This window comes from Pongo abelii, chromosome 7 (genome assembly GCF_028885655.2).
Source record: "Pongo abelii isolate AG06213 chromosome 7, NHGRI_mPonAbe1-v2.0_pri, whole genome shotgun sequence".
Lineage (NCBI taxonomy): Eukaryota > Metazoa > Chordata > Mammalia > Primates > Hominidae > Pongo > Pongo abelii.
This window is the reverse complement of record NC_071992.2, coordinates 62147838-62172290: the sequence shown is the minus strand read 5'-3', so window position 1 is coordinate 62172290 and position 24453 is coordinate 62147838. Positions and strand designations below refer to the sequence as shown.

Below are 24453 nucleotides of genomic sequence, written 5' to 3'. Positions count from 1 at the left end.
GAACAACCATGCCCGGCCAGGATGATTGTTAATTACTATTTCTTCAGTACGTGTTTTCTTATTAATAGTTAAACAAAACCAAACTGATGAAGCAGCATCTATACTTTTAATTTTTATTCTGTTGGAAATCCATCTTACTTCTTTGAGGGCAATTATCATTGCCAGAGATAACTTCAAAAGGCTATGCCAGACTGGGCGTGGTGGCTCACACCAGTAATACCAGCACTTTGAGAGGTCGAGGCGGGTGCATCACTTGAGGCCAGGAGTTTGAAACCAGCCTGGCCAACATAACAAAACCTTGTCTCTACTAAAAACACAAAAATTAGCCAGGCATGGTGGTGCAAGCCTGTAATCCCAGCTACCTGGGCACGAGAATCTCTTGAACTCCAGAGGCAGAGGTTGCAAAAAGAAAAAAGGCGATGCTGAGGCTCTGATGTAAACAAACAAACCTCTCTGTCAATCATGCATCTACAGCTATCTGTAAGAACCAACACCAGGAAGGGCCTAAATCTGAGTAGAGACAACATCACTTCTACTACATTTGTCTGCACTTAACTGCATTGGATGGTGCAGACAGACAACATTTACATCATTGCAGAAAGTTGTATTAGGCAGTACTAATGCAAATGGTTTGATACAGCACTCTCTGAAAGCTGCAGGTTTACCAATTGCCATTATTTACTCAGGTTTTCAAGACATATAAAACTGGATGTTGCAAATGGTCTTTTGAGGTATGACAACTACATGTCTTGGCTTTTCCAGAACAATACCAATATTTCTTGCATTTGTATTACTTTCAAGAACACAAACAATTAAAGGTAAAAGAAAATGCAGCAAATTTAATTTTTAATAGGACTTTAAAATTAAATAGATAAATAAAATCCTTCATCATACCATGTATCCCAAATTTTGATGCAAGGAAAAACAAAAACAGCTCACGTATATGGTGAATGCAGCTAAGAACGTGCTCTGAGAAGAGGCTCCACTTTCTAGAGCACTCTGTCTAAGTGACTCTTCACCCTGCCCCACACCAGCATCTTGGCACTCACCGAGTTCCAGCTGGGTCTGTGTGTCCTGAGCTGGCCCCCTGCTGACCCCTGGTGCTGTCTCTGCTGGGAAGAGAATACACTCTTTGCACTACCACTCGGACTCCAGTTCCTGGCCACGAGGCAGCTCCCTGGCTTTCCACCACATCCAGGAGAGAATCCCTCAGGGGAGTGCCAGTTGGGATGCGCTGTTTTGCTTCTTTGTGCCTGTGGGTCCAGGCTGTCCCTGTAGTGGCTGTCCCTGTAGTGGCTACACCACTACACACAACCTGGCCAAGACACATAAAGGGAACAGTTTCAAGACTCACAAAGTTTCAGTTCGGCTAACAACAAGCAACATGCTGCACACCAAATAATGACATCCTTAAGCAGCCACCCAGTGGATCTGCACTACACTGAAGTGATGATGAAGATGAAAACAAAGGAACTTGTGGCGTGGGGCTCTGGGCCTGCCAGGTGGCTAAGACTGCAGGCTGAAGGTGAGTGAAAGAACAAGGACCACAGCAGGATGTTTGCTATACTAGGCAGGTCTTTGAAAACACACAGAAAGTTCTGCTAATAAAATAATTCATGATAATTCAATAAATTTTTCTCTTTTGAGGTAAGAATTCCAACAGAACAAACTAAAAATGAAGATAAAAGAATGACTAGGGATAATACAAATGCTTCATTTTATTAAGTTCTTGTATGTGCAATCTCCTAGGCTGAGCATTTTACATGCTCACATATTCTCCCAACAACTCCTTACGTAGTATCAGCTGTCATAATAAAACAACAACACTTCTAGAGTGCTTCCTAGATTCCAGGCTTTTAAATTTACATATTAAACATGCTTACCCTCACACAACCACCCAAGAAGATAGATAATATCACACCTCCATTTTACAGATAAGAAAACTGAGACACAGAAACCACAGATCTTGCCCAAGATGACCCAGCAGGAAGTGGCTGAGGCAGGATTTGAACCAGCTCATCTGGTTCCAAAGTTCACACGTTTAACCATTATGCTACAAGTAGTTTCATTATCACTGTCATAGGACAAAAATGAATCTCATGGGATTAATATTACATAGCTGTTTAAAACTATATGTTAAAACAGTAATGTGCTCTGGGCCATATTTTTAATCTGTTATAATTAAATTGATTCTAGAGTCTTCCTTTTTGCGTAATCCTCTCCAGATACTTCTTTTGATAGTCAAAGGAGATTTTGCTTGACTGGCTCGTACAAAAGAGGCTGAAAGTTTGTCTACTTTTCTTTCGTATTCTTCCTCCCTTGATCTGTCAGTCTCAGGAAGCATTCTGTTCAGCGACAACTTATATAACCCAGAGACCTTGAGGCCAGTGCACTGGGAGCCACACGAATATTCAGTGCTTAGGGTGGTCCCAGGGGCCATTCATGCCCACAGCAAGTAAATTTTAGTGGTTCCCTAAATTCATCTTGGCACATGATCATGGCTTAGGATCAGTAAAATTCCAAAAAACAACTCCAGCATATAAACTCAAGCTTATGCAGTTCTTTTTATCCCAAGGGATAATAGATATTGTGAAAAAGCAAAATATGATTTCTTAAATAAATAAAGGAGGGCTTTAAAAATTCTTAGACATTACAAGAATAGAGAAAATGAACGTTGTCAAATACCAGCATGCACTGTATAATGATGCTTCTGTCAACAATGGACAGCATGTTTGACCGTGGTCTCATAGAACTATGATGGAGATGAAAAATTCCTGTTGCCTAGTGATGTATTCACATGTTTGTGGTGATGCTGGTGTAAACAAAAGTAGTGTGTTGCCCATGGACACAGGAAGGGGAACATCACACACCGGGGCCTGTTGTGGGGTGGGGGGAGGGGGGAGGGATAGCATTAGGAGATATACCTAATGTTAAATGACGAGTTAATGGGTGCAGCACATCAACATGGAACATGTATGCATATGTAACAAACCTGCATGTTGTGCACATGTACCCTAAAACTTAAAGTATAAAAAAAAAAAGTAGTGTGTTGCCAGTTGCATAAAAGTCTAGCATATCCTGTTATGTACAGTATCTAATATTTGATAATAATAAACAATGTTACTGGCATATGTATTTACTGTACTATACTTTTTATTGTTATTTTAAAGTATTCTACTTCTTAAAAAACAAGTTATCTGTAAAACATCCTTAGGTCCTTCAGAAGGTATCCAGAAGAAGGCATTGTTATCCAAGGAGATGACAGCTTCATGCATGTTACTGTCCCTCAACACATTCCAGTGGGACAAGATATGGAGGTGGAAGATGGTGATATTGATGGTCCTGACCCTGTGAAGATCTAGGCTATTGTGTATGTTTGTGTTTTAGTTTACAACAAAAAAAGTTTTAAAAGTAAAAAAATAATAATAAAAATAAAAATACAAAAAAGGATATAAAGAAAAAATATTTTTGTATAGCTGTACAATGTATTTGTGTTGTAACTTAAGTGTTGCTATAAAAGAGTAAAAAAGTTAATGAAAAATTTAAAGTTTATAAAGTTAGAAAGTTACAGTAAATTAAGGTTAACTTATTATGGAAGAAAAAAATTTAATTTAGTGTAGTGCAAGTGTTCAGGGTTTATAAAGTCTACAGTAGTGTCCGAGGTCTTCACATTCACTCCCCACTCACTCACTGACTCACCCAGAGCAACTTCCAGTTCTACAGGCTCCATTTATGGTAAATGCCCTATACAGGTGCACTATTTTTTATCTTTTGGACTGTATTTTTACTATCCTTTTTCTATGTTTAGATACGTTTACATACACAAGTACTTACCACCGTGCAGGTTTGTAGCCTAGGAGCAATCAGCCATACCATATACCCTAGGTGTGTAGTAGGCTGGACCATCTAGGTTTGTGTAAGTGCACTCTATGATGGTCACACAATGACAAAATCACCTAATGACAAATTTCTCAGACCATATCCCTGTTAAGTGATGCATGACTCTATTTTAATAAATTAGAATAAAGATTAAAGATACATAATTAGAAAGATGAAATACTGTAAAAAGAGCACCACTAAATGCTGAACTGAACTATAATATATTCAGGCATAACAGTAAGTTCATGCAGCATACATACTTGTGGTGGGGTTTTTGGAGGGAGACAAAAGGCAAACATCTTCACTTACACTGAAGCCCTTCCAAATCCAGTCACTAACATTATTACAAGCATAAAACCTTTAAGCCAATAGGAGTTTACCTGGATTTCAGGTGAATTATTTGTTAGACCCTTAATTACAAACATCTGGGTCAAAGAGATGCTTCTTTTTGGAAGGGGTATGTCCGGACAGTACACTTCACAAGTTTTTTCTGAATCTTCTTTGGCAACAACTTTCTCACAAAAGTAAGTATTCAGAATAACAGGGCAACTTCCATTTGGAATAATCAGTTTTTGCCTGGAAAAGAGAAAGACATGCAACAGTTTCTTTGCAATATTGGGATCCCCTCATATTCTTGCTAAATCAGGAATGCAAAGAGCAATGACTCGCCTGCTATGGACAGCTAGAGCCAAGACCACCCACAGAGGCACAGCTGTCCTTCAGGCTCCAGCATGGCCGCCAGTAGTCTGACTTCACTGTTCTAGTGAAAGCCCTGTGTCAGGAAGGGATGGAAGAAGGCTAAGTCCCTGGGCTTGGGCTCCCTTGTGCCCTCCCAGTACGGCCTCAAGACCCCTCAGGGGGAAATACAGAGGATAAACAAAAACTGTCAACAGCCTCAAAAAAGTGCCCAAACAATGAAATAAAATGTACAAATAAAACCTTCAGACATTTTGATAGCTCTAATCTTTCAAAGAACATACCATTAAATGCCAAAGGAGCATCCACCTTTGCTATCAAACTGACTATAGTTGCTGAATACCTCACATTTAAGTATTAATAGAAAAGGAGTCAGGAAATAGAGCAGACAAAATTCTCCTGGTTCTTCTCAGTCCTTGGACAAGAGAAAACACTTTAATGCCTATTCCTTTAAACATGGCGCTGCTTAATATTAAGAAAAATTTGGGACTTCTGATTCTGGGAGGATACAGTATCACACTTTCCCCTATTCCTCTCATTAAGTACAACTAAAATGCCTGACAATATATGTAAAGTACACATAAGAAGACACCGAGAGGTGGAGAGAAGAGGCAGACAGGCTAAAACCTAGAGAACTCAGGACTTCAGGAATGAGGCAGTGACAAGTTCCTGGGTTTTCTTTTTCTTTTCTTTTTCTTTTTTTGAGACATGATCTCGGCTCTGTCACCCAGGCTGGAGTGCAGTGGCATGATCTCAGCTCACTGAAACCTCTACCTCCCGGATTCAAACAATTCTCGTGCCTCAGCCTCCTGAGTAGCTGGAATAACAGGCATGAATCACCATGCCCAGTTAATTTTTTTAGTTTTTTAGTAGAGAGAAGGTTTTGCCATGTTGGCCAGGTTGGTCTCAAACTCCTGACTTCAAGTGATCCACCCGCCTTGGCCTCCCAAAGTGCTAGGATTACAGGTGTGAGCCACTGTGCCCAGCCCTGGGTTTTCTTTTTGCCTCTTATATCTCAGGTTTTGAGTTGAAGGAGCCAGCAACCCAGAAACAGCAACACGTGCTGACAAAAAGCTCTACCAAAGCCTGCTCTCTTTAACCAAGCACCAAGGAAGGGGCAGCCTAGAAATGCAGAAAACTTAGATGGTAACTGCTCTACTCCAGGTAAACATCATGAAAAACCTATGACTTGTCCCTATGCATGCTAGCACAGGCCAGGTGAGGACCTGGACTTCCTCCCTCATTGGGCTGTAACGAGAGCACCCCAATATCTCAGCTGGGATACCAGAGAAGGTGGGCCAAGGAGCTGACTTTTCTTTTTTCTTTTTTTTGAGATGGAGTCTTGCTCTGTTGCCCAGCTGGGGGCACGATCTCAGCTCACTGCAACCTCTGCCTCTCAAGTTCAAGCGACTCTCCCACCTCAGCCTCCCGAATAGCTGGGACTACAGGCACCCACCATCATGTCCAGCTAATTCTTTTCTTTTTTTTTTTGTAGAGACTGGGTTTCATCATGGTGACCAGGCTGGTCTCAAACTCCTGACCTCAGGTGATTTGCCCGCCTCGGCCTCCCAAAGTGCTGGGATTACAGGCGTGAGCCACCATGCCTGGAGGACTTTCATCTCCCACAGGCCTGCAACGAGTACTCCCCTCATTGTGACAGTGGAGAGACTACCTGGGGGCCTGGACTTCACCTCCTCCTGACAGTAGTAACTAAGCACCACTCCCTGCTCCTCTGGGGTGGTGCCAGAGGAAGCGTGGCAGAGAATCAGGATTTTCACCACTGCTCAGTGGTGCTGAGTCCACCCTTTCCTCCTATCCCTCAGCAGAAGGCATGTGAGGAACAGCAACAAGGCTTCCCTGGCCCTCCCAGCCAGGGTGGTGTCAGCAGAGGCTTAGCAGGGAGCTGGAACTCAAACCCCTGCCCAGCAGGAACAAGGAGTCTCTCCCTCTCTCAACTGTCAACTGAGGAACCTGGACTTCCCTCTCCACCTGGCAGTAACAACCCACTCCACTCCTCACTTTCTCCTATCAGAGCAGTGTCAGATGAAGCTACCTAAAAGAGGTTTAAATAAGATCTGGAGTCTTAAAACATAATACTCCAAATGTCCATGTTTCTATCAAAAATCACTTGTTATACTAAGAACCATGAAAAATCTCAACTTGAATGAATAAAGACAATTAATAGATGTCAATATTGAGATAATATAAAGGTTAGAATTATCTGGCAAAGATTCTAAAGCAGCCATTTTAAAAAGCTTTAATAAGCAATCTTGATGCACTTGAGATAAATGAAAAAAAAACAGTCTCAGCAAATAAACAGAATAAATATTTCTGAAAAATGGAAGTTTCAGAACCAAAAAAAATAGTGAAAATAAAAGAATAGGTTCAACAGCAGAAGGGAGGAGAAAGAGAAAAGAATCAATAAACTTGAAGATAAAAATAATAAAAATTACCCAATATAAATAATATAGGGAAAACAGACTTTAAAAAAAAAACAAACCTGGCTGGGCATGGTGGCTCATGCCTGTAATCCCAGTGCTTTGGGAGGCTGAGGAGGGCGGATCACCTGAGGTCAGGAGTTCGAGACCAGCCTGACCAACATGAAGAAACCCTGTCTCTACTAAAAATACATAATTAGCTGGGCATGGTGGGGCATGGCTGTAATCCCAGCCACTCGGGAGGCTGAGGCAGGAGAATCGCTTGAACCCGGGAGGTGGAGGTTGTAGTGAGTCAAGATCACACCATTGCACTCCAACCCAGGCAACAAGAGCAAAACTCCTCTTCAAAAAACAAACAAACAAAAAACCCCCAACAGAACCAAGGACCTGTGGGAAGAAAGAAATAGAAATGGAAGGCTATAGATAAAATAATACAGGTAAATACAAGAGGTTTTCCTACTCCTGAGTTTTCTAAATTTAATTGTAATAAAAATTATAACATTGTCTGAGGTGGTTCTAAATGTATGCAGATAAAACATTAAAGACAATCATATTATAAATAGGGAGGGAAGACTTCTACTCGTGCGTGAGGCGAGCGGAGCCGGAGACGAGACCAGAGGCCGAACTCAGGTTCTGATAAGATGGCGGGGCTGCCCTGCAGGATCATCAAGGAAACCCAGCGTTTGCTGGCAGAACCAGTTCCTGGCATCAAAGCAGAACCAGATGAGAGCAACGCCTGTTATTTTCACGTGGTCATTGCTGGCCCTCAGGATTCCTTCCCCCTTTGAGGGAGGGACTTTTAAACTTGAACTATTCCTTCCAGAAGAATACTCAATGGCAGCCCCTAAAGTACGTTTCATGACCAAAATTTATCATCCTAGTGTAGACAAGTTGGGAAGAATATGTTTAGATATTTTGAAAGATAAGTGGTCCCCAGCACTGCAGATCCGCACAGTTCTGCTATCGATCCAGGCCTTGTTATGCGCTCCCAATCCAGATGATCCATTAGCAAATGATGTAGCGGAGCAGTGGAACACCAACAAAGCCCAAGCCATAGAAACAGCTAGAGCATGAACTAGGCTATATGCCATGAATAATATTTAAATTGATCCGATCATCAAGTGTGCATCACTTCTCCTGTTCTGTCAAGACTTCCTCCTTTTTGTTTGCATTTAATGGACACAGTCTTAGAAACATTACCGAATAAAAAAGCCCAGACATCTTCAGTCCTTTGGTGATTAAAAGCACATTAGCAAATCTATGTCTTGTCCTGATTCACTGTCATAAAGCATGAGCAGAAGCTAGAAGTATCATCTGGATTGTTGTGAAACGTTTAAAAGCAGTGCCCCCCCCCCCCCGGTTTTATTCATTTCCCCCATCCTGGTTTAAGTATAAAGCACTGTGAATGAAGGTAGTTGTCAGGTTAGCTGCAGGGGTGTGGGTGTTTTTCTTTATTTTATTTTATTTTTTTTGAGGGGGGAGGTAGTTTAATTTTATGGGCTCCTTTCCCCCTTTTTTGGTGATCTAATAGCATCGGTTAAAAGCAGCTAACCAAGTCTTTAGAATATGCTCTCTAGCCAAGTCTAACTTTATTTAGATGCTGTAGATGGACAAGCTTGATTGTTTGAACCAAAATGGGAACACTAAACAAACATCACAGCCCTCACTAATAACACTGCTGTCAAATGTAGATTCCCCCCTTCAAAAAAAGCTTGTAACCATTTTGTATGGCTTGTCTGGAAACTTCTGCAAATCTTATATTTTAGTAAAATATTTTTTGTTACTCTAAAAGTAAGTAAATAAATAGATAAATAAATAAATAGGGAGGGAAAGGGTATATAAAGAGAGGTATGGTTTCTATACTTCAAGGAAACTGGTAAAATTTTGACCCAGTAGACTGTGCTAAGTTACATATATGTAATACTCAGAGCAAGCAATAAAATATCTATAAAAAGAGATACACACCAAAACATTATAAATAAAATTCTAAAAAAAATTAATGTTCAAGTAACCCATATGAAACCAGGAAAAATAAAACAAACAAACAAAAAAACAGAGAACAAAGAAAACAAAAAGTAAAAAGGTACATTTAAGTCCTAATGTATCAATAATTACACTGAGGATAAATGGTCTAAATAAACCAATTAAAAGACAGAGATTGGCAGAGTAAATTTATGATCCATCTATATGCTGTCTACAAGAAACTCACTTCAAATATATAGGTAGGATGAAAGTAAAAAATGGAAAAAGATACATCATGTAAACATTGATTAAAATATAGTGGGAGTGCTATATTAATATCAGATGAAGTAGATTTCAGAGCACAGAAAACTCCAAATATAGAAAGGCACATTACATAATGACACAAAGATCAATCCACCAAGAAGACATAGCAATCCTAAATGTATCTGCAACAAACAACATAGATTCAAAATACATGAGCAAAAACTGATAAAGCTCAAAGAATAGATAAATCCACAATTAGAATTGCAGACATCAACATCTCTGCCTCAACATTTGATAGAACTAGAGAGAATGTCAGAAAGAATACAGAAGAGCACAACACCACCATCAATAAACAGGTTCTAGTTGACATTATAGAATACTCCACACCACCAAACAACAGCAGAATACATATTTTTTTCAGGTGCCCACAAAATGCATGTGCCATAAGACACATCTAAACAAATTTAAAAGAACTGAAATCATATAGAATATATTCTCTAATCACAGTAGAATCAAACTAAAAATCAGTAACAGAATGATAACATGAAATTCTCCAAACACTTTGAAATTGAACAACATATTTCTAAATAATCCAAGGGTCAAAGAGGAAGTCTCAATGAAAACATAAAAACAAACACTGAACTAAATGAAATACAAATTTAACTCACCAAAACTTGTGAGAAACAGCTGAAGTGATACTGAGAGGACATTTTACAGAACTTAAAGCTTACATTAAAAAAGAAAAAAGTCTCAAATCAAATTCTTACCTCAAAAACCTAGAAAAAATAAACCTAGAGCAAAATAAACTCAGAGAAAGTGAAAAGAAATATTTTTTTTTTTTTTTTTTTTTTGAGACAGTCTTGCTCTGTCGCCTAGGCTGGAGTGCACTGGCACAATCTCGGTTCACTGCAATCTCTGCTACCCGGGTTCAAGCAATTCTCCTGCCTCAGCCTCCTGAGTAGCTGGGATTACAGGTGCCCACCACCAGGCCTGGCTAATTTTTATATTTTTAAAGTAGAGACCAGGCTGCATTCACCATGTTGGTCAGGATGGTCTCAAACTCCTGACCTCAGGTGATCCACCCACCCCAGTCTCTCAAAGTGCTGGATTACAGGGGTGAGTCACCGTACCCAGCTGGAAATAATTAAAGAGCAGAACTAAATAAAATTGAACAGAAAAACTACAGAGAAAAAAACAATGCAATAGAGTCATTTGAAAAGATCAATGAATTGACTAAAAAATGAAAAAAGGGAGAAGATACAAATTACCAATATCAAGAATAAGATGGAGGCTGTCACTACAGACCCTGTACACATCACAAGGCTAGGTAAAGTACAATGGACAAGTCTACATACATACATTCTCACAACTTAGATGAAATGGACAAATTTCTCAAAAAGAAACAAAAATAACTACCACAACTCATGCAATATGAAACAGATTATTTGAATAGCCTATAACTATCAAGGAAAATAAATATGTAATTTTATTTTTTTGTTTTGAGATGGAGTCACACTCTGTTGCCCAGGCTGGAGTGCAGTGGTGTTATCTCGGTTCACTGCAACCTCCTCTGCCTGCTGGGTTCAAGCAATTCTCTTGCCTCAGCCTCCCGAGTAGCTGGGACTACAGGCGCGCGCCACCATGCCTGGCTAATTTTTTGCATTTTTAATAGAGATAGGGGTTTCACCATGCTGGCCAGGCTGGTCTCAAACCCCTGACTTAGTGATCCGCCACCCTTGGCCTCCCAAAGTGCTGGGATTATAGGTGTGAGCCACCATGCCCGGCCAAATTTGTAATTTTAAAAATCCCAAAAGTGGTATCTCCAGGTCCAGATATTTTCACTGGAGAATTCTAACAAATGGGAAAAGAAGAACTAGCACCAATTCTACACACTGTCTTCCAGAAAACAGAAGAGGAGGAAACACTTCCAATCCCTTTTATAAAGCAAGTATTACTCTGATACTAAAACCAAAGACAGTACAAAAAAAAAAAAAACAAAAAAAACCAAACTATAAACCAATATACCTCAATAACATAGATACAAAAGTATTTCACAGTATGTTAGCAAATAGAAGTTAGCAACATATAAAAGAAGTTATGCAATATGACCAAGTGGTGTTAATTGCAGGCAAGATGGCCTTGTTTGGTATTTGAAAATCACCTTCACCAAGTTGAAGGCTGAAGGAGAAAAATCAGATGATTACATTAGCAATGTGGAAAAATCACTTGACATAATTCAACGTCCATCCTTAATAATAATTTTAAAAAACCTCTGAAAATTAGAAAGATAACTTCCTCAGCTTAATAAAGAATTATCAACAGAAATCCCACAGCTAGCATTAAAATTAATGATGAAAGAGTAGATGCTTGCCACCTAAGATGGAAAACAAGGCAAAAATTTCCTCTCTCACAACTTTGATTCAACATAGTACCAGAAGTTCTAGCTAGTGCAATAAGACAAGATAGGTGGGGAAAGGCATACAGATTAACAAGAAGAAATAAAAACGTCCTTATTTGCAGGTGACATAATTGCTTATACAGGAAATGGCAAGGAATCTACAATAACTCCTAGAACTATTAAGCAAGGTTGAAGAAACCAACACATACAAAAATTAGGTGTATTTCTACATATTATCAATGAATTAATGGACACCAAAATGGGAAAAACATACCATTTAAAATTGTAAAACTAAAAAAAAAAAAAAGACCGAAATAACCCATGTCAGTGTGAATCTCACAAAACATATAATGACTTACATGTTGAAGCTACAAAACACTGATAAAATAAATCAAAGATCTTAACAAATGGGAGACGCATTTATGGATTGAAAAACTCAAAATCATAAAGATGCCAAAATCAAGGAACTCCCCAAATGGATCTATAGGCTTAAAGAAATTCCCATCAATTCCAGCATGATTTTTGTTTGCAGATACATATATATATATATGTATATGCTGTATACATATGTATATGCTGTATATATATATGTACATGCTGTATATATATATATATGTATATGTATATGTGTATGCTGATTTTAAAAGTTGCAAGGAAAGGCAAAGGAACTAACATAGCTAAAACAATTTTGAAAAAGAATGAAGTAAAGGAGATCACTTTCCCTAATTTAAAGACTTATTATATAACTATAATAATCAGTATCATATGGTGTTATTGAAGGGATAGACACATAGATCAATGAAACAGAAGAACCCAGAAATATACTACACAAATACACCCAACTGATTTTTTTTTTTAAATTGATCTCCACAGTGTGATTTCTGTTTGTTTTTGGTTTAGAGATAGGGTCTCACTATGTTGCCCAGGCCAGCCTCAAACTCCTGGGATCAGGTGATCTTCCTGCTTTAGCTTCCTGAGTAGATGGGACCACAGATGTGTGCACCGCCATGCTCAGCACCAGTTGATTTTTTTTTTTTTTTGAGGCAGGGTCTTGCTCTGTCGCCCAGGCTGGAGTGCAATGGCAACATCTCGGCTCACAGCAACCTCCGTCTGCCTCCCAGGTTCAAGTGATTCTCCTACCACAGCCTCCCGGGTAGCTGGGGCTGCAGGTGCGCCACCATGCCCCGCTAATTTTTTTGTATTTTTTTGGTAGAGATGGGGTTTCTCCATGTTGGCCAGACTGGCCTTGAAGTCCTGACCTCAAGTAATCTGCTCGTCTCTGCCTCCCAGAAATAGGCCCCTGTGCGCAGCCTACCGACTGATTTTTGACAAAAGTGCCAAGGCAATTCAATTAAGGAAGGATAGATTTTGGATAATCATAGGCAGAAAAATATAAGCTTTAACCTCATTCTCACAACTTATATACCATTTAACTCAAAATTGATGATGAATATAAATGTAAACTATAAAACTAGAAAAATGTTAGGGAAAAATTTAAGAGAAAATCTTTAGGATCTAGGACAAGGGAAAGAGTACTTAGACTTAAGATAAAAAATTTGATCTGTTTAAAATGAACTTGAGGCCGAGCGCAGTGGCTCATGCCTGTAATCCCAGCACTTTGGGAGGCCAAGGCTGGCGGATCACCTGAGATCAGGAGTTCGAGACCAGCCTGGCCAACATGGTGAAACCCCCGTCTCTACTAAAAATACAAAAATTAGCCAGGTGTTGTGGCATGTGCCTGTAGTTCCAGCTGCTCGGGAGGCTGAGGCAGGAAAATTGTTTGAACCCAGGAGGCGGAGTTTGCAGTGAGCTGAGGTCTTGCCACTGCACTCCAGCCTGGGCGACAGAGCGAGACTCCCTCTCAAAAACAAGTAAACAAACAAAAAAAAAACTTGATAAACTAGAACTTATCAAAACTGAAAACTTTTGCTCTGAGAAAGACCCCCTTTGGAGGATGGAAAGACAAGCTAGAGACATAGGGAAAATCATTTCAATTTCAAACCCACACCCAAGAAAAGACTAGTATTTAGAACATATAGAGAATTCTGAAAACTACACAGTATAAAAAATGAGCAATCCAATTAAGAAACATACAACAGGCATGAACAGACATTTCATTGAAAAGCTATATAAATGGCATGTTAGCACAAGGAGAGATGTTCTACATCATTAGCCATTAAGAAAATGCACATTAAAACCACAGTGAGGCAAAATGGCTAAAACAAAACATAATATCAACAATGAATGCTGGGAAGGATGTGGAGAAACTACATTGCTCATATACTGCTGGCAGAAATGTAAAATTGTGTAACTACGCTGGAAAAGTTTGGCAGTTTTTTTCTTTTGGAAAAAAAAAAAAAAAAACTAAGCACGCAACTACCAAACAACCTGGCATTTGTACTCCTGGGCATTTATCTCAGAGAAATGAAAACTTATGTTCATATGAAGACCTACATATGAATGTTAGCAGCTTTATTAATAATAGTCCCAAACTGGCAACAACCTAAATGTCTATCAATGGGTGAATGGTTAAACAAAAGGTTAAATCCGTATCATGGAATACTATTCAGCAATAAAAAGAAACAGACTATTGATACAGACAATGACTTGGATTAATTTCCAGAGAATGATGCTAAGTGAAAAAAGCCAATACCCAAAGAAGTGGAGAGTATATTTTGGTTGCTATGGTTTGAATATGTGCTCCTCCAAAACTCTTGTTGAAGCTTAATCTCCAATGTGGCAGTATTAAGATGTGGGGCCTTAAAGAGATGACTGGGTCATGAGGGCTCTGCTCTCATGAATGGATTAATCCACTCATGAATTAATGGACTAATGGGTTATCATGGGAGTGGGATTGGTGGTTTTACAAGAGGTAGAGAGACCTGAGCTAGCATGGTCAGCTCTCTTCTCATGTAACGGTGGTGCCATCTCAAGACTCTGCAGAGTCTCCACCAGCAAGAAGGCCCTCACCAGATGCAACCCCTCGACCTCCATAAGTGTAAGAAATAAATTCAGGCTCCATAACTGTAAGAAATAAATTCCTCTTCTGTATAAGTTACCCAGTTTCAGGTATTCTGTTATAAGCAACAGAAAATAAGACAGTGGTTGCCAGGGGTTTAGGTTGTGGGGTGGGGGTAGGGGTGGGGGTAGGGAAAGAAGAAAGAAGGAAGTTGATCTGTCTGTATTATTTTGTACAACTAAATGTAAATCTACAATTATCTAAAAATAAAACATTTAATAAAAAAATAGACATTGTATAACATTAATCCATCTAAAACAACATTCCTCTCAATCATCCCACTGGTCATTTTATGTTCATGAGTTTTCCAGTCTTTAAGACTTCCATATATTAAGAAAAAACACCAATTAACAATGGTCAGTATCTAATTTCTGTCCAATTATCAGTACTAGTTACACAAACTTAAGTTTTGGCTTTATGTAAAATTTCTAGTACTCAAATTTCCCTGATAGAAGATAAAATGCTTATTTTTAACTTCATGTACTATGTTCTGGGCTCGACTTGCCTAACACAGAGAGCATATGATTAATTATACGTAAAGCTTACACTCCCATGATTTCTTTTCAAGAGGTAGAGTCTCATTCTCTAATTGTCATTTATCCTAATCCAGATACATTTTTTTCTTAGTATCTAATACCTAATAAATTTCCACATAATTTTTTCAATACAAACTTGACATAGTATTATTTTAAGCCAATAGCCTATAGGTATGGTAACCCAGAGATAAGGAAAAAAGTTGTGAGAAAGACAGAAAGGAAGGGCAGGGGCAGAGGGAGCAGGAGGGGGAAAGGCAGAGAAAGCCACAGGAAAATAAAAGGGTACGGTGGGTGCAGTGTCTGGCACTGTCTAGGGCTGACTACAGATCTGATGCACACTGTCAGATGGATGAAAGGTGTTATAAACTTCTAGCTTTTTGATTCTCTCAAGTTAATTTTTTAAAGATATGATAAGGTAATACTATTTTAATAGCTAAGAAGGAAGTAGTAGGTAAAGTATATGTGTGTATTTAGAACCTCCTAGTTTGCAGATAAACATACCAATATTAGAACTATGTATGTTCTGCCCAATTCAAGGTGTTAAGGCCATTCTTCCCAACTCAAGTTACTCAAATTGAATTAGTCTAGAACAGAAATTATTCATAAGGAAATTTAGTTTGCTGCTTTAAACCTCATTAAGTAACAAAATGATGGTCCTTAGGATAGAGAAAATACAGTAAGCCTCTTAAACAGATACAAGCAAGTTTTGATTAGCATATTACCTGTTTCTGCAGAAATGTTATTGAAAATACTTAATTCTCTAATTTAAGGTAAACATACATTTGAAATCTTGTCCATTCTTCTCATATACTCACAAGTCTCCTTTATCCCCCAAAGATAACTACACAGGTAGCATTAATCTAACTAGATCCAAAAGATCATAGTTTCTGAATTAGGGAATCTGAATGAGGTTTAAAGTATGATTCAGCATAATGTGAAAAGCCTGAAATTTTAGTCACAAATATAACGTGATTAAATATGATATGATCCATATGATCTGGGAAATCAAGTCATATAATAGCACAAATCAAATAGATTTGTGAGGCAAATGGATATGGGAAAGATCTTAAAATCCATCTCCAGGTCCATTTGGTTCATTCCACTCTCCCTTTAATGACCACCTGTGACATAGCGGACACGGTGCAGGGGACTGGGAATCCAGTCCAGGACAACAAGGCTGCTAAGAGGATAGTTTCACCGTAAAGGAAAAGGTTGTGACTCGAATGTGATGCTCCAAGGGCGGCCCCTCTGGGAGCTGCTAGGAGGCTTCCCAGGAGAGGCAGGACAAAGTGTGTTGTGGGTGTGTGAAGGCAGAGGAAGGGAGCACATGGGCACTGCCCAGGGACAAGGACTGCATGTTGGAGTCAATGTAATCAGCATGCCACACTATCACATCATTGAGTTTCTGCAGAAAAAATTCATGTTCTGTTTTCCTTTATTAGCAGGCAGAGGAAATCACATCTTTTAAACATTCATATCTATAGTACCAGTGCTATCTATTTAGATAGCATGAACTTTCCATTTCTTTTTATGCTGCAATCAATCCAACACTACGTGGTGTGGCCTTTACAATCTCTCTACAGATCTCATTGTTACAAATGTTATATGAGAAACAAAAAGCACGTTGATATAGCATGTATAGATTGAGACTGAACATTTAGCATGTTTAGCTTTTGTGAAGATTGAACTGAAACTAAAAACAAACCTAAGGTGTTAAATCTCACGTGATAAGTCACACATATACCCAACACTACCAATGAACATTATCATGATGTTGGACTCCCACTGATACTTTTTTTTTTTTTTTTTTGAGATGGAGTCTCGCTTTGTCACCCAGGCTGGAGTGCAGTGGCGCGATCTCGGCTCACTGCACGCTCCGCCTCCTGGGTTCACGCCATTCTCCTGTCTCAGCCTCCCGAGTAGCTGGGACTACAGGCGCCCGCCACCATGCCTGGCTAATTTTTTTTTTTTTTGTATTTTTAGTAGAGACAGGGTTGCTTCCTTACAAGAAACTTTTGAGGATATGCATTTACTTTCCAGTAAATTCTCAGAGCATACTTGAGAAGTTGGTGGCCATAGTGGTAGGACAGGCTAAAATGTGGAAGAGTTACACACACAAATAAACCACACACAAAAAAACTAGACATAACAGTCTTCAGTGAAGTCTAAGTGGAAAGCTTTTAAAAATATACGTGTGTGTGTGTGTGTGTGTGTGTGTGTATACATATAATTTGTTGTTGTTGTTTTATAGAGATGGAATCTTGCTATGTTGCCCAGGCAACAAGTGACCCTGCAGACTCTGCCTCCGAAAGTGTTGGGATTACAGGAATGTGTCACCACACCTGGCTGCTTTTTTTAAAAAATAGAGAATATTGTATGATCAATAAAAATGACAATGTGTCAAAATGTTTTCTGATTACATCTCAGAAATGGCTGCCCAAACACACGCTTTGCATTAAGAACTATTCCCACTTCTCACCTGAGAATGTTATATACATGGAACTCAATTAAACAGGAAACAATTTAATAGACTTAAGAAAAAGTAATTGAGACCAAAAGACCAAAGAAGGAAAACCATGTGAAATATCTTTTCATTTTCTATCACTATCAGCACTGTCAACGTGTGAAATACCCTCCTAGCAACTTGTTTTAGGAATTCCCAGTTTCACGGGAGATGTTTACTTTTACTTTCCTACTAGTTAGGTTTTCTTAATTTTTTTCTGTGCTTAGCAACAAATTAAATCAAGAATGCATTTTACACTGAATATGTAGATAGGGACAATGTAACTAACATGTAGATTACTATAACTACCTTAAAAAACAAGCAGTTTTTTTTTGAGATGGAGTCCCACTCTTGTCACCCAGGCTGGAGTGCAGTGGTGCAATCTCGGGGCTCACCGCAACCTATGCCTCCCAGGTACAAGCAATTCTCCTGCTTCAGACTCCAGAGTAGCTGGGATTACAGGCGCCCGCCACCACGCCTGGCTAATTTTTGTATTTTTAGTAGAGATGGGGTTTCACCATGTTGGACAGGCTGGTCTCGAACTCCTGACCTCAGGTGATCCGCCTGCCTCAGCCTCTCAAAGTGCTGGGATTACAGGAGTGAGCCACCATGCGCGGTCACAGTATTTATTTCAAATCATAAATTAGGATCAATTTGCTTGTTTACTGTCGAGGAAGAACGTGTTTTCGTCTGTGGAGAGTGGCAAAGAGGATTAGTGGATTAATAGGTATTAATGCAGTAACAGAAAGAAAACAAAGGCAAATAGAATTTTTTTTCTTCCTTCTTTCCCCTCCCTTTTTTCCTTCCCTCTTTTAATGGTTAGCTATCTAAAGGGGGATAGGTTGAGAACTGAAGTTGTCAGAAAATATAATCTACATTTTTCTCTTCATGGAAGGCATGCTTGGGATATTGTCGTTTACAATTCAGTTTCAACTCTGGGACCCACTGGCCAAAGGCTGAAGCTGGATGGTGGATGCATCTTCTGTCTGTCCAGCAGGGCTACTATGCTGGAGCACCTTATACAGGGAGAGATACTGTGGCGATCATGCTACAGGCGTACATTTTTTAATTGACTCATTAATTTGGGGGAGAAAACCCAGCCTTTTACTCAAAAACATGACCCCACTTATAACTGCGGAATCAAAGAAAGCCCTCAGGTTTAATTCTAGCTTTGCAAACTTACTAATATCTACTTAGGAAAACATTATTTTTCAATTTAGACTATGAGTTAAAATCACTTTGAAAATGAAAATGACTGGGTTTTTCACTGGATTTACTGAAAATAAAAAATAAACTAGGATCTCTGGGTGGGGCCTAACTGAGAGGGCTTCAAGTTCATAGAGAGACATATACCAGGAAACAACAAAACACAGTAAGTTACCGGAGCTGCAACAGAAAGAATATGGCCTTCTACACGGGAGACAGAAGATGGACTTCTTCATGTTAATTAAGTCCCTTCTAGAATGTTGCCTCTGTGAGAGAAGGGTGGGTGGTTCACCAGTGCCTGGAAAATCAATGATTTTGGAATGAATGTCATTCCTTCTTCCAGTTTCCCGGGAAAAGTTGCCCTTTTCTCTGTGCTTGGATGGTGCTTTCCACACTGTCATGTTCAAGGGTCTGCCTCTACAACTAAAAACTGAACTTCTAGAATACGACAGCTGTTTCTTTTTTTTACCTTTCTTTTTTATTAGGTACTTCACAGTATCTGACGTGTGTAAGGGACTCAACAGATGTTTACTAAATTAATGGATATACACACATTCACATTTACAGGGAATAGAGGAAGGCATGAGAGTACATTTTAAACAGATAAACCAGACCTTGTGACAACTGAGTCCCATGTGTTTTAATGTAGGCATCTAAGAATGGCATAAATTTAAAATAAAGGCTTAGAATAAAAACGCTGGGTGACAAGTGACCAAGCACGTGAGAATCTAATGCACAGCACACGATGACATGGGAGGAAGGAGAGGACGTATAGGTTTCTGACCTAAAAACTCTGGAATTAAATCCTGGCTTTGCCACTTACAAGCTGTGTGACTGTGGACAAATTTAATGTCTTTGTGACTCGGTTTTTATAAAGTGGGAGTATTCAGAGTAGATGTAAGCACTACACAGATTTCTTGTGAAAATGAAATTAATGAATTGATGTAGAGTTCCTAGAAGAGCTTCCCACGTGCAAGGGCTCAGTGGGAAGGATGTCAGCACTGCTGCTGTCACTACTGTGAATTATACCTTCAGCAGTTTCAAATTAGTTGTTGCTTATTGTTTAGCAAAAACTAGGGTTATTTAGTGTTACTTACTCAAAACCTATTATCTTTACCCTCCTAAATATTAAAAAGAATCACAATCATTATCAGTGGATATCACTTTTCCATCACCTGCTCATATACACATTTGCACTGAGCCTTCTTTGCTACCCATAATAGCTGGTTAGAGTCTGATGGCTTTACTTCACTTGCTATGCTCTTAGTCCTCTTCACAACAACCCCACAGGGTTAAACATGACTATTCCAATCTTCGGAGGAGGTTAAACAACAACCAATTAATTGTATACCACTAGTCCTAGTCCATGACAGGGCTGTAATACAAACCAACTGGCTTCAAAGCCAGTCTGTTCTCTTTCCAAGATACCAGGCCATCTCCCAGGAGGGAGGACAGGACTCCCTACTTGGATATGGGTAAGGAAGATCCTGTCACAATCCACCTTGGAGGAACCAACGTATGAGAAAGGGAAGGGACGCAAACTGACGGGGCAGTTGGCTAGCCAGGCACACGATTAGATGGGGCTCACATGAAGGCATGAAATTGGGTGGGGGGTGGGGATGGTGGGGTAGAGGAAACTATGCTTCTCTCTCTGTTGACAGTTATCAAGTGTTAGGCAGTTTGGCAAGTTACTGTGGAAAGATTTATATTTACTGTACAAGGGTCCCTGTGGTGACAGAACCTTGAAAGCCACCTTCTACATTGTGTGGGCCAGTAAGGTAGCCACTGGGCCATGTAGCTAATCATATTTAAATGAAACAAAGTAAAATGAAATAAAATAATTTTAAAATGCAGTTCCTGGGTTGCATGACCCATATTTCTGGTATTCAGTGTGGCTAGTGACTACCATAGTGGACAGCACAAAAAACAGAACATTTCCATCAATGCAGAAAATTCTGTGGAGTTATCATAATTCTGGTTCTCAAGACAGACAATAAATCACATTCTAGTTACTCAGTGAATTCTTTTTGACTGACTGGATTTGAAAAGGGCTACGATATCTCAATGACTTTCAGTGCTAACTTTCAGGCTTTGACACCACCTCTGTTTGTGACTTTGGACACCTGCATCAGTACACCAGCATGAAATATGACTCAGTGACAAGGCAATGTCAATAGTGCTTGCTACTAATGGATTTGTTAAAATAGCAAAATATTCTGCCCACCTTCCCAGCCATTTAGTGACTGGACACCACTCCTCCTCACCAAAAATCAGATTTACTCTAATAAAACTTTAAAAATACAAGTCTTAGAAAATGACTCTAAACTGGAGCATAAAGATAATTTCAGAAATAAAAAGTTTAAACCTCATATTCCTTTTATTTTCAGCTTCTTATTTGACAAGACTTCATTCAAATGTGTTTCTCTACCTTCCTACCCAAGTCAGACAGTTACATATAACTGAGAAACTGATAAAAATATTGACTATAAAAGACTGGCATTTATGAGTGTATGTGCTACTTTAAAATTCCCCGAGTATACTCGTCTAATTCCCCTTTTCTCAGAATAAATACAACACTGAGGAACAGACCATATTTTATATGATTTATTCGTGTGTGAAAGGGAACAGTATAGTAAATAAATGTATTTTTTTCTAATTTAGATTCATACTATGGCAGTAGGATCTGTCTACAGGGTTTGGTTTATGAGTCTAGCACTCAAAAGTAACAAGTTTCAGACACTTGGCTTCATTGAAGCACCTTGTTACTAGGTCAGTAGTAGCACAATGCTATGGCTGAGTTTCCATACATATGATTTCTGGGTAAAGAATTGTACTTGTTCTATTTGATTATGTTTTTTTTTTTTGAGATGGAGTCTCGCTCTGCTGCCCAGGCTGGAGTGCAATGGCGCCATCTCTGCTCATTGCAAGCTCCGCCTCCCAGGTTCACGCCATTCTCCTGCCTCAGCCTCCTGAGTAGCTGGGATTACAGGCGCCCGCCACCACGTCTGGCTAATTTTTTGTATTTTTAGTAGAGACAGGGTTTCACCGTGTTAGCCAGGATGATCTCAATCTCCTGACCTCGTGATCTGCCCACCTCGTCCTCCCAAAGTGCTGGGATTACAAGCGTGAGCCACCGCACCCGGCTGATTATGTTTTTTGAAAATTACAGGTAGCAACCTTTATAATGAGATTCAAATGTATGTATTAACAAGTGAAGTGCATAGTGTAGTCTTGAAAGAAAACCGAATACCTTAGTATCAGTTATGATTAGTCTTTAAGTTATCATTCCAACCCTGAGTTACAAAGCATCTCCTGAATACAAATCTAAATACATTCCCACTCTTGCCAGCACCACTCTTCCCAGGCCAACCATAAATCTTTATCTTACAGCCTTATATCTCCCAGTGTGACTCTAGAGCAGATATTTTCAAATGTTCGCATGAATCAGAATCACAGCCTTGTTGAAACAGGTTACTGGGCCCCACCTCCAGAGTTTCTGATTCAGAAGGTCTGGGGTGCGGCCCCCTAATGTGCATTTTTAACAAGTTCCAAGGTTATGTTGATGCTATTGGACCCACAACCACATTTTGAATATTACTACTCTTAAAAAAAACCCACACAAGACCATTTACCTCTACCTAATTTTACTTAAGTAGAGTTGTTCGTAGATATCTACAGGGGATTGCTTCCAGGACCCCCACGGATACAAAAATCTGCACTTACTCAAGTTGCTCCTCCATACACACAGGATGCCTGCGAATACTGTATTTTGACCTGCAGTTGGTTGTGGATGCAGAACCCACCAATACGGTGGGCCTCCTTTATTTATTGAAAAAAATCTGTGTACAAGTGGACCCACACAGTTCAAATCCATGTTGTTTAAGGTGCAACTGTACCAAGCACACATCTCAAGCTTACCCTTTTTGGCTGATGAAACAGCTGCTAAACTCTCAGGATAGGATGTAGGGTAAATGACAAGAAACCTTTCTATGGAGCCTGTCCACTTTGCCAGTCCTGGCAGGAACTGCTTGGTGTTCCATGACATCAGGTTGATTCCTGTACTCAGGACAGCTATAGGATTTTAATGCATGAACTTGTTGACACGAACAGTTTAACTTTCCAGCTTTCTAACTAACAATAAAGGTCTCACTCCATGCGATAGAAGAAAAATTTAAAAATCATAACTTAAGTCTCTAGGCCCACAGCTCAATTGCTGCAGAGAAAATAACAATTTGAAGAACATCTTTCTTCACTTGACTGATTTAACAAAGGCTCCTAAGCATCTCATCTGTGGAATCAGTAAGTCATGCCAACAATACACACATTTTATAATAAACACCCAATTCACCATTACACATTTTTCTCCAGGTGAAAACTATTTGGAGTGGTACTGTAGTATGGCAGACAGTACATGAATTCTAAAGACACAAATTCAAGTCTCAGTTTTGTCACATACAAGCCATAATATCACCTAAACTAATGGAATCCATTTTATCTTGTATACAGGTATAACGATATTTATATTAGAGCATTTTAAGGCAATAATGGATATGAAGGTATTTGATCCATTAGACTGCTTTATAAAAATGATATTTATGGCTGGGTGTGGTGGCTCACGCCTGTAATCCCAGCACTTTGGGAGGCCAAGGTGGGCAGATCACCTGAGGTCAGGAGTTTGAGACCAGCCTGGTCAACATGGTGAAATCCTGTCTGTACTAAAAATGTACAAATTAGCCAGGTGTGCTGGCCCACACCTGTAATCCCAGCTACTTGGGAGGCTGAGGCACGAGGATAGTTTGAACCTGGGAGGCACAGGTTACAGTGAGTCAAGATCGTGCCACTACACTCCACCCTCGGCAATAGAGTAAGACCCTGTCTCAGGCTGGGTCCAGTGGCTCATGCCTCTAATCCCAGCACTTTGGGAGGCCGAGGTGGGTGGATCACCTGAGGTCAGGAGTTCGAGACATGCCTGGCCAACATGGTGAAACCCCATCTCTACTAAATATAAAAAATTAGCTGGGTGTGGTGGCATGTGCCTGTAATCCTAGCTGCTCTGGAGGCTGAGGCAGGAAAATTGCTTGAACCCCGGAGGCGGAGGCTGCAGTGAGCTGAAATTGTGCCATTGCATTCCAGCCTGGGCAACAGTGCCATTGCATTCCAGCCTGGGCAACAGTGCCATTGCATTCCAGCCTGTGCAACAGAGTGAGACTCTGTCTCAAAATAAATAAATAAATAAAATAAAAATAAATAAATAAATAATAAAAAAGACCTTGTCAAAAAAATGTTTATTATTCTTCAAAGATATTCGATTTATAATATGTCTACTGTAGAAAATTTTCAAAATAGTATTTCTCACATAACAGATCATTTAAAATTATCATTTAACTACTAATTAAAGATTAAAAAAAAAAAAGAAACTTTTTTTTTTTTTTAAAAGGAGTCTCGCTCTGTCGCCCAGGCTGGAAAGCAGTGGCGCAATCTCGGCTCACTGCAACCTCCACCTCCCAGGTTCAAGTGATTCTCCTGCCTCAGCCTCCTAAGTAGCTGGGATT

General features: G+C 39.5%; 1 protein-coding gene and 1 pseudogene across 12 annotated transcripts in view; one reads left to right on the top strand and one right to left on the bottom strand.

Moving 5' to 3' along the window:
- SPIDR (scaffold protein involved in DNA repair) overlaps positions 1-24453 on the bottom strand; it is a 486770-nt gene that overhangs the window by 138898 nt on the left and 323419 nt on the right. For all 12 annotated transcript variants that reach the window (XM_024251318.3, XM_054561576.2, XM_063726425.1 and 9 more), the window contains 2 exons: positions 4260-4455; positions 1050-1315 (listed from right to left, as the gene is read on the bottom strand). In XM_024251318.3, the coding sequence (XP_024107086.3) occupies positions 1050-1315; positions 4260-4455 (462 nt within the window). The remainder of the gene's footprint in view (positions 1-1049; positions 1316-4259; positions 4456-24453) is intronic.
- Positions 7599-8340, top strand: LOC100937107 (ubiquitin-conjugating enzyme E2 N-like; annotated as a pseudogene).